The following is an 18949-nucleotide window of genomic DNA, read 5'->3' as shown; positions in this document are numbered from 1 at the left end:
ATTCCTTTATAGCTTTATTTCTAATGATACTTAATATAGCTTTCCAAAGGAATAAATTTGTAGATTAGGAAATATGATTGCCACGTTAATAAAATTTTTCTTTTCGCAATATTCATTGAACCTTTTCTAACAATCTGCCACTTGAAAGAACCTTCGGTGATGAAAGTGCTAAGTAAATGGGGTGTTTTTGCACTAAGCTGTGTCTTAACAAGAAAAAGTGCCAGATGCGAAAATCCAATGGAAATGAAGAGGGCTTAAAAGAACAGCATATAAAAACTGGCGAAGAAAACTGTTTGAAATTTGTCCATGTTTTCGTAATTAACTATGCAAATAAATGTCAATTATTAACATCAATTAGGCCAGTTTTGTTAAACGTATCATAACTGACACAAAATGTATTAGTAATAAGGTCTCAGTTATGAGTTTTGCGAAGTTTTCAAAATTCTTTCATTCCTGAAACTATTGAGCTTAGGAAATAAAGAAAACTACTACTACTACTGACAACTCACCACAGCTCCAAGCTATCTGAGGCCAACACAGCTGTGCACGCTGCTTCTCCATCTCAAACTACTCAAAATCTCCCACTTTAAATTGTTCCAATATTTTTTTAATTAATGCCGATAAATTCGGCTCCCCATCTACATAATATTCTCCCACGAAAAAATCCTCCACAGAGAAAATTCCCTCAGAGAATTAAATCATCACTGAAAATTCCCTTCGGAAATTTCCTATTAAAATTTAAGGTTTTTCCTTTTTTTGCTGTTTTTAAAATCATGGTAGAAATTCAACCAGAACCACGTAAATTTTTCCAAGAGACCCCCCCCCCCGCGACGGAAAGTTTCAAAGTTTCTCCCATGGAAAATTCCCCCTGGAAAATTTCTCCCGCAGAAAACTGCCACCAACGGAAAAGTCCCTCAGAAAATTCCAACCCCCTGAAAACTTCCCTCAGACAATTCCCCTGGAATATCTCTATATGTAAAGTCAAGTTGCCAAATAGAAAATAAGACAAGTAAAAAGAATTTTGTATCGGAATTCATGCGAATTTCCCCCGAATAATATTTTCCCTGGAAGGTTCAGCCCCGGGAACTTCCTTCTTCATGGCAAAATCTTCCCGTGAAAAACACTTCCCCCGCAGAAAATTCCCCCCTTCTTTAAAAATGTCTCTTTACTTCGCAATAATAAATGCTATATGTAAAAAATGGGCAAAGCTCATAACTTACAGTCCTGTCTTTTGGGTATGTGGGGGTCAGGACATTCCCAAAAGTATTATTATAGGACCTTTTAACTATGCTGGACAAAATGGCTATCGAAAATTTTGATTAGACAATTTGGAAAAGAAGGACGCGGTAGGGGTCTTGTTGCTGTTCAATATTTTTGGTAACATAAAAAGGGCACTAGAGCTTTTGATTTCTGTTTGAATGAGCCCTCTCCTGATCTTCCAGGAAACAAAAAAAAAATTACCCAAACACGGATCCGTGATCATTCTTCTGGCAAAAATACGAAATTCCACATTTTTACAGAAGCTTGAAACCTATACAGCAGGGATCTCTGATACACTGGATCTAATGGTTTGATTCTCATTAAGAATCCTCGAGTGTTTACCAGATTCAAAACTCAGGTAAATTTTCTCTGGCTCTTAGCTTTTGATAAACATTAAACTTATTGAATTTTATACATTAAGAAACAGCATAAAGAGACAATATATATATATATATATATATATATATATATATATATATATATATATATATATATATATATATATATACATTGTTACCAAAATTCCGTTTTGTAGAATTTTGGTTACTATTGGGCGGAGACGCTCCTTACTTACAGTTTGTTAACTCGAATAGTTTGAAAATATATTTGCTTTTATATTGATTGTCAATAGCCGAAAGGTTCTATTCTGTGGATTTTATAATTGCTGATGATAATGAGGCAATGGATGGGGCAATTATTGTGATTCATTCGGTGCGTCGTATCCAGGTAATGCAAATCATCGTGTAATACAATTAGGTGCTGAAAAGCATGTTTCCCAGTCTTGCCTTGAATATTGAAGTGAAATGAATTGGATCTTTATAGTTAGTTGCGTTTCGGACTCTGTACAGTTGAGTCATTAATGAGAAAATGTTTTGTTAAAAGAATTAATTTTAGGACAGAAGAAAACAAGTAAAACACAAATCCAGACTAATCCGCTAGTAGCGCTAGTGTCGTCAAGGGTAAACTGCTGAAAACACCCTAATAGTTTGAGTGAAGTGTGCCAAAGCCTCTTACTGACACTCCAGGGGAAGAAAGAATAAGAATTCCTTTCTGGGGAATAAAGAAAAAGAGGGAGGCTGTGACTGCTCCCCCTTCAACCTTTGTTGTTTTTAAATTTTTTAATGCAATTTATTTATGCAATCCGTATAAAGAAAAGCTTCAATCGTCCCTAAATAGTAATTATCCTTGAAAAAGTACATCCATTAATATATTTCTCGGTTCTTAGACATCAAAAGATAAATTTAGAATCATGATTTTCAAAGTTTGGTATTCAAGGAAAGTTATTTAAGTAAATCTGATTCAAGCGAGAGGCATATAGAAAAGAACAGTGCTACCCATGCACAAACGTGATTTCCCTTTTTGTTCCAGTTAGGAAACTTTAAACCTTCAGCTTTAAAGTTTTCAGTAATGGTGATTTTAAAGATGCGTTCTTATTTCATTTAAAGATTATTTTAAGGGGGTCTTAGACCCCTTTTCGAAATTCTCAAATGTTTCATAATGCAGTTGCAAGTTATTGTTCCGTTGAATCTGAAAGAACATTTTTATTTTCGAACAGTATTAAATATAAAATATTTATCACTTGGCAAATGTGTAAGGCACGCCATTTTTAGTTTTGGCTACTATGTGCCGTGATTTATTCTTTACTAAGTTGCAGCAACCGTTACGAATATATTGGAGACGAATTCAAAATTCTAGGGCAAAGAAAAGAAACAAAAATCTAAATTTATTGAATTTCCTTGAGCACTGACGTTATTTATGCTTTCCAAAAAAAGAGACTATACTAGAGACATGTGAGTGGTTGAAGGAAACTGTGCTGTGTTCAAGTAATGTTAACGTACACGTCGCGAACGTCCCAATTAACGCCGACTTCCAAAATCATTCAAGCGGCGAGTTCTACTCAAGTCGACCAATACATGTCTTTATGAATGCCTCGGAGTGATTCTTACGATTAAAGAAATGTCGGCAGAAAAGCATCATATTTTCCTGAATCAAACAAACTTGCGATTTTGTCTAATTTTTTTACCCTAAGTAAATTTACAAGGCTCGGGCAGAAATCGTAAATCCTGTCATGGAAAAACACCAAGCTACATTGATACGTTATTTCCTCTGGTTCGCCAGACTGAAAGCAAACTTCTTCAGAATTTTCCGGCGAAACCTCCCAGTAAACGATTACAATGTCAAAGCTTTCCTTCGGGCCATTTTCTAGTTTTGTTTTGTTTATTTATATTAATAAACCCGTCTTTCTCTGTCTAAAAAAAGTGAAAATCTCTAAAAAAAAAGAAAAACAATGAAACGACGCATGATTATTGGAATTGGCTAAGTCGAAACTAACACTTATACATCTTAAAAATTAGGAAAAAATTGGAAATTATATTTTTGATGAATACAGCCTCCATATGCAGCTACAGAATTTTTGGTCAACATGTAAGCTAGAAACACATGGCATCAAATAGCTTAAGAAGATGGAGCTTTGCTTTGGGGGTATTGCCATCTTTTCAAATCAACGGATTGTTAATGAATGAACTTTACAGATTAAAATAATGGTGTAAGTAGTTAAGCTTTTGGTTTTGATAGTTCAACCGGGTAACAGTGAGGAAGGTCTGACACTGCCCTAAAACTTTAGAATCTTAAAATTATTAAATAAAAAAACAATTTTTTCAACTGAAAGTAAGGAGCAGCATTAAAACTTAAAACAAACAGGAATTATTGCGTATATGAGGGGGTTTGCTCCTCCTCAACACCTCGCTCTTTACGCTAAAGTTTTTAGTATAAAAAAACTTCTTATTGTTCTAATTAAAAGAGCATAGTGCTTCAGGAGTTGATCTTAAAAAATTGGGACATAATTCAAACTTTAGCGTAAAGAGCGAGTTGTTGAGGAGGAGCAAACCCCCTCATATACGCAATAATTCCTGTTTATTTTAAGTTTTAATGCTGCTCCTTAGTTTCAGTTGAAAAAACTTTTTTTTTATTTCATTTCTGATCATTTTTTAAATAATGCCGGGAAATCTGACTACACCTCGACGGAAAAATCCCTCCTCCTGACCCATTTATTCTCTAGACCAGTGGTTCTCAAATTGTGGTAAGCGTACCCCTTGGGGTACGCAAATTTTTTTAGTGGGTACATGGCCAGCCAACAAAAAATAAAACAACCCTTTAACTCTAGGACTGGCAATTTTATTTATATTTTAGCTATAGCATACTTTGTACTGGTAACTTAGGATGGGTACCTAAAAGGTTTTGTGGGTAAAAAGGGGTGCAATATCTAAATAATTTTGAGAACCACTGCTCTAGACAATCCAATCCTGGTGAAAATTTACCCCGGACATTTACACTTAACATCCACGCTTAAAATTGAATCGACAAAGACAAAGCAAGACATACGCAGAATCTCGTATAGGAATTCTGGAAAATTTCACTAGTGCCAAATGTCTCCTGAAAAAATCATTCACTGAAAAGTTCCCTCCCCATGGCAAATTGTCTCTGTGGAAAATCCAACCTGTAGAAAATTCGCCCCCTTCACACGAAAAATTACTTCCCAATAGAACATACGCGTAAACATTGAACAAATTTTGTAACTTAAAGACCTTTTCCCAGGGCTCTGGGGGGTCATGAAATCTCCAAAGGTATATTAATTCGGTCTTTCAACTGTGCTGAACAAAATGGCTATCTCAAAATTTTGATCAGACGATTTTGAGAAAAAAGGGCCGTGGGAGAGGTCTAGTTGTCTTCTAATTTTATTGGTCACTTAAAAAGGGCACTGAAACTTATAATTTCTGTTCGAATGAGCCCTCTCCCAACATTTTAGTAGCACTGGGTCGATACGATCACCCCTGGGAAAAACAGGCAAACAAAAAAAGGCAATCAAACAAATAAACACGCACCCGTGATCATTCTTATGGCGAAAAATACAAAATTCCACATTTTTGCAGATATGAGTTTGAAACCTCTACAGTGGGGTCCTTTAATACACTGAATCTTATAGTGTGATTTTCATTAAGGTTCTGTAGCTTTTAAGGGGTGTTTTCACCTTTTTTTGAAAATCAGGCAAATTTTCTTAGGCTAGTAACCTTGGATAGGTAAGACTAAACTTAATGAAACTTATATATTTGCAATCAGCATATATATGTAATTTTTTTGATAAATCTATTGATATAATTTTTTTCTTTTAGTAGAGTCTTGGTTACTATTGAGCCGGGCCGCTCCTTACTTGCAGTTCGTTACCACGAACTGTTTGAATAACCAGAAGAAGAATCTAGAAAAATTATGGTTTTCCAGGGGGCATAACTATGATTTTTATATAGACCTAAAACAGGCCCAATGGACCAATGGACGTAAGATAGATCCAGGGGGCAAAAGAAGTTTGATATAAATGTCCATGGTACGTTAATATAGTGAGAGGTCAACGCAAAATATAGGGTATTATGAGAAAATTTTTATTTATGCAGTGTAATTGGTGGTCATGGTGGCTTAATCTCAAAAAGTGAAAGCCCTACTTTCTGGCTCGTCAAAATCACAATTTAATAGCTAGGATTATGGTTAATTTACATATTTACCTTTGAGTATGCTAATGAGCTTTACAAAAAATGAATTTTTTTTCTCTTCTTGTCTTCTGTTCTTCACACCAAATTCCTCCTAAAATTTCTAACATACTCCTTTACTTAATTGTATTGCAGTTTCTTCACCTGTTTCGTGCCACAACAGAAATGTGCAAAGAATATTCAAAATTTGCAAATTTTAACTTGAAATATTTCCGAAAAAAAGTTTATAAACGGCACTTAAAAGGGGTTGAAAAGGGGGTGGAGGTTAAAAAAGGTCAGGTATCTGATAATATCTTAAATTGTTATGACAGTGGTGAAATATATTATATTCAAAAACATGATTCTCCCTCGTAGAATCCACATTCTCTTGTAATTTTCTGTAAGGCTTTACAAAAAAAATTCTTTAAAAAATCAGAAATTTAGCATCTAAACTTTTCGAACAATATTTAGTGGAAACCAGGAATGAAATTTTGAAAAAAAAAAACTGAATCAGTCGCAAAGTCAAAATTGAAAAAGAAAAATTGAAAAAGGAAATATAAGAATTAGAATGAACAGTTGTGAAAAGGTCGAGATTGTAAGGAACAGAGGTTCACCATTTCACCATTTCTTCAGTCCCATGGTTTAGGCTATTCTTATATTTTCATATGAAATTTCTTGTTTCTAACTTTTTTCTTTATTTTTGTCAATTATATGCCCCTTTAAGACGATTTGCGCTTACCTACTTCTTCTTTGGGCATTTAGAGTCCCAACTTTAAGTTCGTCAATTTCCACTATCATCTAATTTAGCATCTAAACTTTTCGAATGATATTTAGTGGAAAACAGAAAGCAAATATTGAAAAAAAAACTCGATCAGCCCCAAAGTCAAAATTTAAAAAAGAAAAACTTAAAAAGGAAATATAAGAATTAGAATGAACCATTGTGAAAAGGTCGAGACTGTAAGGAACAGAGGCTCAAAAGTATCACCATTTCTTCATTCCCAAGGTTTAGGCTATTCTTATATTTTCATATAAGATTTATCCTTTCAACTTTTTTTTATTTTTGTCAATTATATGCCCCTTTATGACGATTTGCGCTTACCTAATTTTTCTTTGGGCATGTTGAGTCTCAAATTCACGTTCAACAGTTTCCGCTATCATTACTTTATAACGATTCTATTGCCGATCTAATTATTTTTTTTTTAATTAGAGTATTTTGTACATAAATATTATAACACATAAATATTCTCTTGTAAGTATAATTTTTAAAAAACTCTATAATTAAAAATAGACTGTTTAATAATTGTGGATTTCTTACCTTGGTCTAGCATTGGAGCCAAAAATCCTGTCCAACTCGTGCAAATATTTTGTCAAAGCAGGATCTTCATCAGAAACTGCTGTTTGTACGAAGAAACACATGCAAAAAACTGCAAGGACGAGAACCAATAGGCCCTTGTTTATGGATACAGACATACCTAAAAATACCCTACAGTTAATTAAATACCAAGGACAATGAACATGAAATCTGATTGTCTGAGCACAACCATGTATACATGTATACAACCATACATGAGCACAACCATGTATACCTTAAAAAATGAGTAAAAATCACGAAAAATTTTTTGATTAAAAGGAATTCAACATACAGTAAATCAGTTTGGTGATAATGAGCCAATTATGAATAAATAGGATCACGAGTAAAAACTCAGCGAAAAATTGGCTAAAACAAATTAAATTTTGAATTTTTTATGGACGATTAACTTTGTCAAATTCAAGTCATTAGTTTTGGTTATTTATTTTTACTGTTCAACTTGGCAACACTGAAAAATACACCAAAAAAGACTTTAAAAATCGCGTTTTTCAGATTTGAGTAATCCTAACTGGGTCCAGGAGGCAAAACATTTTTTTACAGCATTTCAAAAAAGAGCCTCAAACCCCAATAAAATAGTAACGGGCTGGACAAGACTTCTATAACAAACTTCGATTTACCGAAGCTGTTTAAAGAAAAGTAAAGTTTCGTTTGCCAAAAATTAAGATGGTTCACAAAAATCAAATGCAAGATTCTGACTGTCCACCAATTGGTTAGCAAGATGTTGGTTAGAACTACTACAGATATTATTGGTTAAAAAATTAATGTTAACATTTAAAAAAACTCAATTAAAAAAAAAACCTATGTTAACAAACAGATACAGCAACAAAATGCAACATGTCACGGGCATTAAAAGCATACACTTGTCCGATAAACCAACGACCACACTAAATCCCTAAAACAAACCATTTAAATTGTATTCTTAGCCTTTTTGATACTTTGAACAGAAGCGTAATTTCTAGGGGGGGGGGGTATTTTGAGCTGAATTCCCTAAGTCAAGTGAAAATGACAGTGAAAAATGAAAACTTAGCCATATAGTACCAGAAAGGCAAAAGTATACTAAAGGAAACTTATCTGTTTTTGTGGAACCTTGAAGTATGTAGGCCAATCTTAGTTTTGACAAGATTTTTGAAAACCCTAAATTCCCGCCACGTGGCAAAAATGAGTTTGAGGGGGAAGTTGTCCCAATCTCATCCTGCCCCACAGCAAATTACACCCCTGACTTTGAATAAAATAATAAAATGAATGGTAAGTAGTGCATCAAACAAAGCTGAGAATCCCCCTCCAGTGAATTTTCATGCTCGTAAATGTTTAATGGCCAGCTTTTTGTGGGTTCCGTTCCCTTTTTGACAGTTATGTATACAGTTATCTTAGGGTCAGTGAAGAATTCTTCCAGCGTGTAAACTTTATTTTCAGATACTGACCAATGGCCTGCGTAGCACAGGTACCGATCTCCTGATTTTCTGGCAGGGAGGACAAACGTGGTTGAGAGCAAATCATCTGACGCTTCCCGCGTAGCGGCAAGCTCTTTCACTTTAAAGATTAGAGGGATGTGATGGTTAAGGGATGAATTAAAGGGAAAGGGAGGGGTAAAGGGATGGTTTTCTGCTGCTTTAAATGGCCGGCAATACCTTATTCATAATAATTCCGGGCTTATAGTTTAAGTAAAAATTAGTAAAATTACTTAAAGCAAACAGACACTAAAAAGGTAATCTGATATTGCTTCAAATTTAACAGCAAATCCTAAAAACGTTGTTTTAGACATATTACCCTTCTTCTTCTCATCCAGGGTAATATCACACTTTACCGACAAAAACTCTCTATTTATCAAATGTACCCCTTTTCTAAGAAACTGTATACCCTTGCCCTTACCCCTGGAAATAATTATTGGGGGCTGAAACTATCTCATATATTTTTAGTTGAAAAAAAGATGGATATCCTTTATTTTGAGTTCTAGCTGTTAAGTCTGACTTTAAACTCTTTTTATCTCAGACCAGTTCAAATAGCATATGAAAACATATTTGAAACATATATTAAAACATATTTAGGCTTGGGATATTCCATAAATTTTGTTCTGAGGAGATTCATCTAATTTTGGAAAGCGGTGGTATGAGTTGAAACCCCCTCCCCCAAGTCAAATATACTTCATCAAACTTTTTATTTGAGGAAACTTAAAAAAACAAACATCTTACGGAGTCCCATCTGGGGTGCCCAGTGTTCTCCTTATCTCTTCCTTCCCTGGGGGCTATTTAATAGCTATATCATTGTCCATCTCGGGGACATCATTATGTTTGAATTATTTTCAAGCCAACTGCTTTCGATACAGCTACTTCCTGGTCTCGACTAGGGATTGATTTTGTAGTAGTACTTACTACACTGATTTCATTGGTCAGGTATGGTAAAACATTCATCACTTAATCAGAAACTTACGCATGGAGGGGGGTATCTCACCCCTCTTTTCCGAAGCTGAGGGATTTTTACGAACTTCCCAATAATTTTCTATATATCGTATACAAGCACGTTCGCAGCATATTTCTTAGAAAGGTCCAGTCATAAAACATTAATTGATTAATAAGTGTCCATAGCACATTTTGAAAAAAAAAAACAACTAAGACTTCGATGGCCTCGGGATCGAAGTCCTCTTGCATACGTCTCTGTTTATATAACTATCCAGCTCTTGGAGCTTTCTTTCAAATTTGTGCCCTAGTTAGAAAAAAGAAATCTTGTCTATAGCCCTGCTCTTATAACTAAGGAAATTCACGTAGCCGCTTAGCACTACGGCTTCTTTTTTATAATATTAATGTTTGTTTTCTGATATGCCTTAATCAGCAAAAAAAGTTAATAGTCAATCAACGGGTCTGGTGCTAAACTTTTAAGGAAGAAAAAATGCCGAACACAGTCAATTTGAATTTTTAATGATCCATTTATTCCCTGGAATGACAAACCTGAAAATTTACGATTACATTTCTCATTCCATAATAAAAAAAAAAACACTTCATTTTAGGCATATAAAATTTATGTGGTGTTAAAATTTTTTTCACTGTTTTCAACGTTCTGATTTATGTATCATTATTTTGTATAATAATTAGTTTTCGATTGACTGATTTTTTCCTTTTTAAATATAGTTTGTGCTCGCCTTTTTACTCTACCGTCCTTCCAAATACCAATTCTGTTCTTTTGCGGTTTTTGGCATTTTTCATATCTTTGATATGAAAACTATATGTTTTTATCGTATATTTGATATTTTTCACATGTTCAATCTACTATTAATGCAAGTCATTGTTACACTGTTACTACTATTGCTGTTACATCTATTTTGTTTTGAGGAATTTAAGAAAAAAAGAAGCGCAAAATGTTAAGGCTTGACCGAAAGGTAAATATCAAATATTTTGACTGAATTCCAATTCAGTGAATACTTTCGAAGGGGACATTTGGTAGTGCTTTCCTCAATTGCACGAAATTCCTGTTTAGAGACGGTAAACCAAGAATTCCAAGCCATACATCCCTTTATTTTCTTAAATTTCTCTCCCCGCACCCGATACGTGGTTTAGTAACTTACTTTAATTTTAACATAACATTTGGACATCTCTACAAACTTTTGTAAAAATATCTATTTATTCAGGGGTGCCAATTGAGAAGAGGGGAGGGGCAAATTACACCTAGATTTTGAAAAGAAACCCTTTTAGCATTCTCATTTAAAAAAATCTACTAAAAACAAATACACGCCCCTCCTAGATTTTCAAAACACTTAATTTTTGTATCCTCATTAAGAAATCAAAACAAATCCTTGCCCACCCCCTCGACTTTCGGGATTTAGCACCATTGTATTTATGTCTCTACCAGAAAAGTCTGTAATTAGCCACTGGTTTTTACTTTCTACGCTCCAAGCTAGGGGTTACCCATTTTGTGTACAGCAGGTGCCACAAACTAGGCGTTCCAGAAAATTGCCAAGTGCGACTTGAAGTAAATAGCAACGAAGACCAGACCGCCTTTCCATAAAAAAAAAAACACAAAGTAGACACAATAGGAAAAATCTTTTTGAGAGTGGAAATAAATTCAGTGGATATTTCGGCCCTATGTCCAAGGGCTGTCTTCAGCACAATACCAGAAAGAAAAAATACATATATGTATATATATATATATATATATATATATATATATATATATATATATATATATATATATATATATATATATATATATATATATATATATATATATATATATATATATATATATATATATATATATATATATATATATATATATATATAAATAAGTTGTCTGTGTGTGTGTGTCGAGTGACGTCATGTTTGTGTGTCGACTGACGTCATGTTTGTCGACTGACGTCATTATAAGGATTGAGCTGTATGCGTCATTAAGTTGTTTGTCGACTGACGTCATGTTTGTCAACTGATGAAATTACATACCGGAACACCGGGACACAAATGACGACCAGGGCACAGGGAATATAAATGACGACCGGGAACCTCAAAGAGAAATTACAGACTTGGACACCCGGACACAAATCACGACCGGGACACATGGAATATAAATGACGACCGGGACATAGGGACACAACTACAACAGGGACACCGGGGGATCAGGCAGGATATATAAATGACAACCGGGACACAGGGATTGTTCGAATAGAAATTACAGACGGGGACACAAATGACGACCGGGACACCGGGACACAGGGAATATAAATGACAACCGGGACACTCAAAGAGAAATTACAAACTGGGATACCGGGACACAAATGACGACCGGGACACAGGGAATATAAATGACGACCGGGACACAGGGATACATCATTAGAATAATGAGGTATAGATCTTAATAGGGATTGTTTTTCCCATGGACAATTATATGTTGCATGTTCAAGATATATATGTATATATATACATATATGTATATATTTATATATATATATATATATATATATATATATATATATATATATATATATATATATATATATATATATATATATATATATATATATATATATATATATATATATATATATATATATATATATATATATATATATATATATATATATATATATATATATATATATATATATATATATATATATATATATATATATATATATATATATATATATATATATATATATATATATATATATATATATATATATATATATATATATATATATATATATATTTGATTCTCGTATTGTGCTGAAGACGGCCCTTGGACATAGGGCAAACCCTTGGACATAGGGCACTGAGTTGATTTCCACTGTCTTGAAAAGATTTTCCCTATTGTTTCTACTTTGTAATTGTTTGCAACGTGAAGTGTGTGCCACGTGTGAGAGGAAATGTCCTATCCTGGCGGAAGTCTGCAACACAAGATGGAACAAAAGGCGTTACAATGTGTAAACAAGTTGGTGGATGGTTGGAAATGTTAGTGTTCAAACTAAGTTTTGATAATTTTGCTATGAAAAGCAGTACTTAGCCCCTTGTCACTTAGATTTATTCTTACAAAAAAAAATTATATAAGAAAGGAGCTATGAAAAATTCTGTTCCACCCAGCACCGATATAAAAATGACTTTTTAAACTTACTTCAATAGCTTATGCTTACTCAATCCTTTTGTAAACCAAGAATTCTTAGTAGGTACTGCAAGGCAAATAAGGTCTCAGGTCCATTTTTATTCCTCAAGTCGACCTACATTCACCTTCGGCGCAGCTACCCATCATCTTAAGAATGTTTCCACCAATGAGAGAATCGCTGTCTACGAATATGAAAGACACTCTCTTGGACATTTCCATCTTGTATCGTGTAACAGAAAATTAGCTCTGTTATTTTTGTAACTCATTATAAACGCCAATTCGTCATGTAGTGGGTTGATGGATTGGATAATCTTTCACCAATTAAAGGGGGATACTAATGGTAACACAGAAGAATATTATTAAAAGTATTTGTTGATTAATAGATATGGCAGCTTTCCTTTTTGATGACTATTTGTTCACTTGGAATTAGTCTTTACAATTTAGCCGTCCTGGCTAAGGGGTTGGCGCGCTGGGTTGGGAATCCTTTGTTTGGGAGGCTGGGGAATGATTCCTTGCATGGCCGGTTGTTTAGTTTAGGACCAGGGTCAGTGGCATAATTCTGTAAGCTCAGCCAGAGTCGACCCAGCCTTAATACCTCTTTCCAATCCATTTGGGGATAACTTGTTTTGTTTTGTAATATTTGGCAATGTGTTACCTTTCATTAGTAATACGTCTATAAAAGCATGTTTATATGCTGCAGCCTGTCCCCCCCCCCCAATTGCAACAGTCAATTAATTTTTTCTTGTTTCTTTTTTACAATACCCTCAACAGTAAATTTGTTTCATTTCCATGGCTTTTACAATCTTATATATTTCCAGGAATTTTTGGATTATTCAGAGCAAACGCAGGCCATGTACGATGATTACATTAGGAGAAATGAAATGAGCCAGTGTGTCAATGTGATATCTAAATACGAACTGAATAATGTAATCTGAATGGAATAGAAAATACCCACATAGAAGCTGAATAACTACCAGTTAATTAACATAGAATTGAAAAAGAAAACTGGATAAGAAAAACGAACTGAAAGATATTAGATTTTGTCCGAATATCAAAACACCAAATAGTAGTTTATGAGACTTGCCAAAGACTGAAAAAATCCCTTAGATAGGGTTTTAAAAATAGTGTCTAAGGGTTTTGCGCTTTAAAATATGTGCATTTGCATTTTCTAATTTGCATTTGCACTTTAAAATTTTGCATTGGGTAAACCGGTATGGCTTTTATAATGTTTGGTGTTTTTTATAATTCTCTCAAAACCACACAAACACAAAATATTCACACAAATAAAACTAAAACTATAATATAAATATATATATATATATATATATATATATATATATATATATATATATATATATATATATATATATATATATATATATATATATATATATATATATATATATATATATAAACCAAAAAAAAAAAGTACCAAAGATTATAAGAGCCATAGCGATTTACCAAATCCACAATTTTAAAGTACAAATACACAAATGCAAATTAGAAAATGCAAATGCACATATTTCAAAGCGCAAAACCCTTAGACAGGTTTTTAAAACCCTATCTAAGGGATTTTTTCCTTTTATATATATATATATATATATATATATATATATATATATATATATATATATATATAGATAACCGGGGGAGCCCGGTTGCTTCACTGCCAAGTCCCGGCATTCGGCACGCGGAAAGTTTCTATATATGTATTCTCTCTGTCGCTTGCCTTCAAACGCAGACAATTTGAGCCTTTTCTTGATGTCATGACGTCCAAATGGACCTTGAACTAGAAGTAGTGCCTTTGTAAAATTAGGTTATTTCATTGGACCTTTAACTTTTGCCTCGACCTGTCTTTTGTCATTATGAAAGACACATCGCCGAACCTTTGTTTCTTTTAATTGTTCAGGTGGTGGGATAAAAACTTCTTCTTTTGCCTCAACCTGTCTTTTGTCATTACAAAAGACATATCACCGATCCTTTGTTTCTTTTAATTGTTCAGGTGGTGGGACAAAAACTTCTTCTTTTGCCTCAGCTTGTCAATTGTCATTACGAAAGACATATCGTGAACTTTTGTTTCTTTGAATTATTCAGGTGATGGGACAGAAGCTTCTTTTTCTTCCAACGATTTATCTAGTCCAGGTTTTCTATTTTCAAAGGTACGGTAGGCATTGATGACCTTATCCATGTCTAAATCCAAAACCCAACAATCCTCGCTATCATTTTCAATTTTCAGTTTGTTTTACTTTGGCATGTCTTTTGTCATTATGAAATACATGTCGCCGAACCTTTTTTTTAAACAAAGGTATTGTAAGCATTGATGACCTTATCCATGTCAAAATCCAAAACCCAACCATCACCATTATTATTTTCAATTTTGACACGTTTTGATTCTCGTTGTCCAGTTCGATTTTCATTGACTCGCTCAAATGTTTGGTGTCACGTGTCTTCTAACCGTGAGTGTTTTAGTTTTTTATTTTCTTTTTTGACTTGCTCACATGCACGGTGTCGTACGTCTTCTAACCAATCCTTTTCAATCCGGAAATAGATCGTAGATATTCCGTCGTTGAATATGCCAATGTCAACAATGTGTCTATCAGTGGCATCAATTCGCGAAAATGCAGGGAAGGGGACAAAATGTATTTTTCGAAATCTTGAGAGAGCAATTTTATTTTTATTCTGTTTTTTTTTTCAATGAAATACCATAAAAAGCCGCTTTCTAATGAAAATACCATAAAAATTATTTTTCAAATCCAGGGGGGATTCTCTCTTGTCCAATTGAAGCTGCCAATATACAGGCTTTGAAGAATTTGCACGAGTACCCACTAGCCCGATTGTCGTTGTTGAAGTTTGTTATATTGTGACGTGAAATCTCTATTTTGTAGGAAGCATGAACTTTTTCCTTTTCTTTCTTTTTTAGACGACATTTTTTTTATATTTAAGGCAAGAAATAAAATCATTACTATCGCTGCTTGGCTGTTTAATTCTATTTGCTACATTTTAATTAATTCATTTTCCGTAAGTAATCGTATCTCTGGAAAGGCAAGTTCCAATTTTTTGGATATTCGCTGCAATTTTCAGATCTCAGACTAGAATCAGGAATATAGGAAACTCAGAACAACTCGAAACTCAAAACAAGCAGAAGAAATAGTGGGAACAGACTCGATGACAATTCTACCAAATCATGAATATGGTAAAATTGTGCATGTAGTGCATGCACAACACTACATTGTGCATGCTATGACTGTCATTTTTTAATAGCAATAGAATATGATTTATTGGGTAAAATAGCACACAAGCTAGCATAAGCACGTTAGAACAGTTACAATGATAAAACAGATGTTAAGAGATAAACGTAATTAAAAAGTTGAATCAATTAGTAAAATGCGAAACAAAATTTAAGTAACTGAGATGTGAAGTTTTGAACACAACTTAGTTAATATTTCTTCCGTGCGTAGCTCTTAAAGCTACTCTGTTTTCATAAGCTTTATAACCTACTCGGCCATGGCCACCCATAGGCTGAATTTTAAGGAGAGGAGGCCTACCTGGTCAAATCATCACTGCCAATGCTGTATAATAGAAACCTTAAAACAAAAATATAAAAATACAAGGCAGCGTCATTCATTCAGGGGTGACTGGAGCCCCTCCCCCATATGGGTGCCTGTGTACTCGGCCACTTTCAATCAAATCAAATATATTTGAATTTTAGGACTGAATCCTTAGCCTTAGAATATATTCGGCTATACTTCTAGCAAGCACCTTCTCGTTAAAGACCCGTTTCCAACCAAGTATCAAAAACAGAAAATTATCAAAACATTACCACACCAAACAAATCAACTTAAAAAAAAAAACGAACAAAAAAGCAGCAGAAAAGGACTCGAGGATAACAATGTACTCCATATCACGAACTTCACACACACAACTGGTATGACATTTTGACATTATGACATTTTGATTTAGTTAAAAAATTTTCCATCCGCAGTTTTTAAAACTGTGTCAATTAGAGTATCTGCCTCTTCAACCAGTCTACCAGAAATCAGGCTGGGTTTCATATTCTTTGTGGTCTTCTAAGCAATTTTCAATCGAATTACGTAGGCATACCTATAGTGGAATTAATAATCTTTATGGCCTAGCATATATTCAGCCACATTCCTAACGTGCTACTACCCGTTAAAGTCCGGTTCCCCACCAATTATTGATACATTTAAAACGAGGAAAATAAAATGATAATCGAATAAATAAACTTAAAAACAGCAGAACAAAACACCAAGGACGGACTCGGGGACAACACAGAACTACATATCATGGCCTCAACATACAAAATTGCTAAACGGTATTTTGAATACAATTTAGTGGAGGTTTCTTAGCCATGTAGTTTAAAAAGCTACGTCGAGTGGGGTATTGCTTCCTCCAGCCAGCCAACAAGAATTTAGGCGAGGCATTCGTGTTATGACCTTCTTAGCCATCTTCAATCGAGTCTAACATACTAGAATGTGTGGGACCGATTCCTTATGGCCTAGCAAAGATTAAATGAAAAAGAAGTTTTTCAGCTGAAAGTAAGGGGCAACATTAAAATTAAAAACAAACATAAATTACCTATATAAGGGGGGGGGCTGCTTCCTCTTCAATACGCCTCTCTTCACGCTAGCACTTTAAGCACTTGGAAGAAAATTGCTTATTCTAGTTAGCCGTTTCTTGTGTTTCAGGAGCCGTCCCTTAAAGAATTGGGATAAAAGGCCAAACTTTAGCGTAAAGAGGGGGATATTGAGGAGGAGGCAGGCCCCTTTAAATACGGAATAGTTTCTGTTTTTAGTTTTAATATTGCTCCTTACTTTCAACTAAAAAATTACTTTCTTTAATTTCTGTTCATTTTTCAAATGATAGCGGGAAACCACCCTCTCCACTATGAAAATCCCGTCCCCAAGAAAAATTCGTCCAAGGAAATTTCTCCCATGCAAAATGCTTTCCCCCGGGAAATTACCATCGGATAATTCGATATCCGCTTTTAATCCCTCCCCCCCCCCCAAAAAAAAAAAAATAATTCTAGCTCACGATTCTGCCTGAAAAATTCTCTTTAGTCTACTTTTATTCAAAGAAATACTTTTCATTTTACTTTCTGATCTTTTTTTCAATTCAAAACGGAAATCCCAACGAAGATCCAAACGGAAATCCAAAGCGGATAATTTTCCCACGGAGAATTACTTCTGGTGATAATTACCATGGATAATTTCTCCCACGAACAATTCACCTCCCCAGATAAATCTCCTAGAGAATTCTAACCCAACTGAAAAATTCCCCCAAAAAATCTCCACACGTAAAATTGAGTCGCAAAAGAGAAAGTAAGACAAATAGAAAGTAAGACGAAATCATATTGAAATTATGGGAAATGCCCCCCCCCCTGCAAAATTTCCACTTGTAAGCTCACCCCCAGAAATTTCCCTCCCAACGGAAAATTTTCCCCGTAGAAATCCCCTCGGAAAAATGTCAGTATACTTTCAAATAACAAATAATATACGTAAACAATGGACAGATCTTACTACTTCCAGCCCTCTCCTCGGGGTTCGAAGGGGGGGGGGGGTATGTCATCCCCAAAACACAGTTATTTGTCCTTTCAACTGTGCTGAGCAAACTGGCTATCTCAAAATTTCGATCGCCCGACTTTGGGAAAAAAGAGCGTGGGAGGGGGCTAGTTATCCTCCGATCTATTTGGTCACTTCAAAATGGCACTAGAACTTCTAATTTACTTTTAAATGAGCCTTCTCCCGATCTTCTAGGACCATTGGTTTAGTCCCATTATCCCTGGGACGAACAAAAAAAAAATAATAATAAACAATTAAACACGCATCCGTGACTTTTCTTCTGGCAAAAAAAAACAACAACAAAATTCTATATTTTTGGATATGGTAACTTGAGACTTGAATCCGATACGTTTGATACGCTGAATCCGATGGTGTAATTTTCATCAAGATTTCCTGACTTTTGACAGATTTCCTCCCCTTTTTTGAGAATCAGGCAAATTTTTTCGGGTGCGCAGCTTTTGACGGGTAGCACTAAACTCAATGAATGTTATATATTTGTCAGCATAATAAGCCAATTCTTCTGGTGTGTCTTCTGATATCAAAATCCCGTTTTTCAGACTTTCGATTACTATTGAGCCGAGTCGCTTTTACTTACAGTTCGTTACAACGAGCTGTTTGATTCAGCCAGAATCTTAATGTGC

At 34.4% G+C, this 18949-nt stretch overlaps 2 protein-coding genes across 2 annotated transcripts in view; one reads left to right on the top strand and one right to left on the bottom strand.

Moving 5' to 3' along the window:
- Window positions 1–12800, bottom strand: part of LOC136027864 (uncharacterized) — a 42979-nt gene extending 30179 nt beyond the window's left edge. Inside the window, exons 1-2 of the mRNA XM_065705279.1 lie at window positions 12742–12800; window positions 7093–7249 (exon numbers count right to left, since the gene is read on the bottom strand). Coding sequence (XP_065561351.1) covers window positions 7093–7247 — 155 coding nt within the window. The 5' untranslated portion in view covers window positions 7248–7249; window positions 12742–12800. The remainder of the gene's footprint in view (window positions 1–7092; window positions 7250–12741) is intronic.
- Window positions 1–18949, top strand: part of LOC136028546 (uncharacterized oxidoreductase YjmC-like) — a 584142-nt gene that overhangs the window by 109709 nt on the left and 455484 nt on the right. The gene's annotated exons all lie outside the window — the stretch shown is intronic.

This window comes from Artemia franciscana, chromosome 6, assembly GCF_032884065.1.
Source record: "Artemia franciscana chromosome 6, ASM3288406v1, whole genome shotgun sequence".
Lineage (NCBI taxonomy): Eukaryota > Metazoa > Arthropoda > Branchiopoda > Anostraca > Artemiidae > Artemia > Artemia franciscana.
This window is presented reverse-complemented; position numbering and strand designations above follow the sequence as displayed.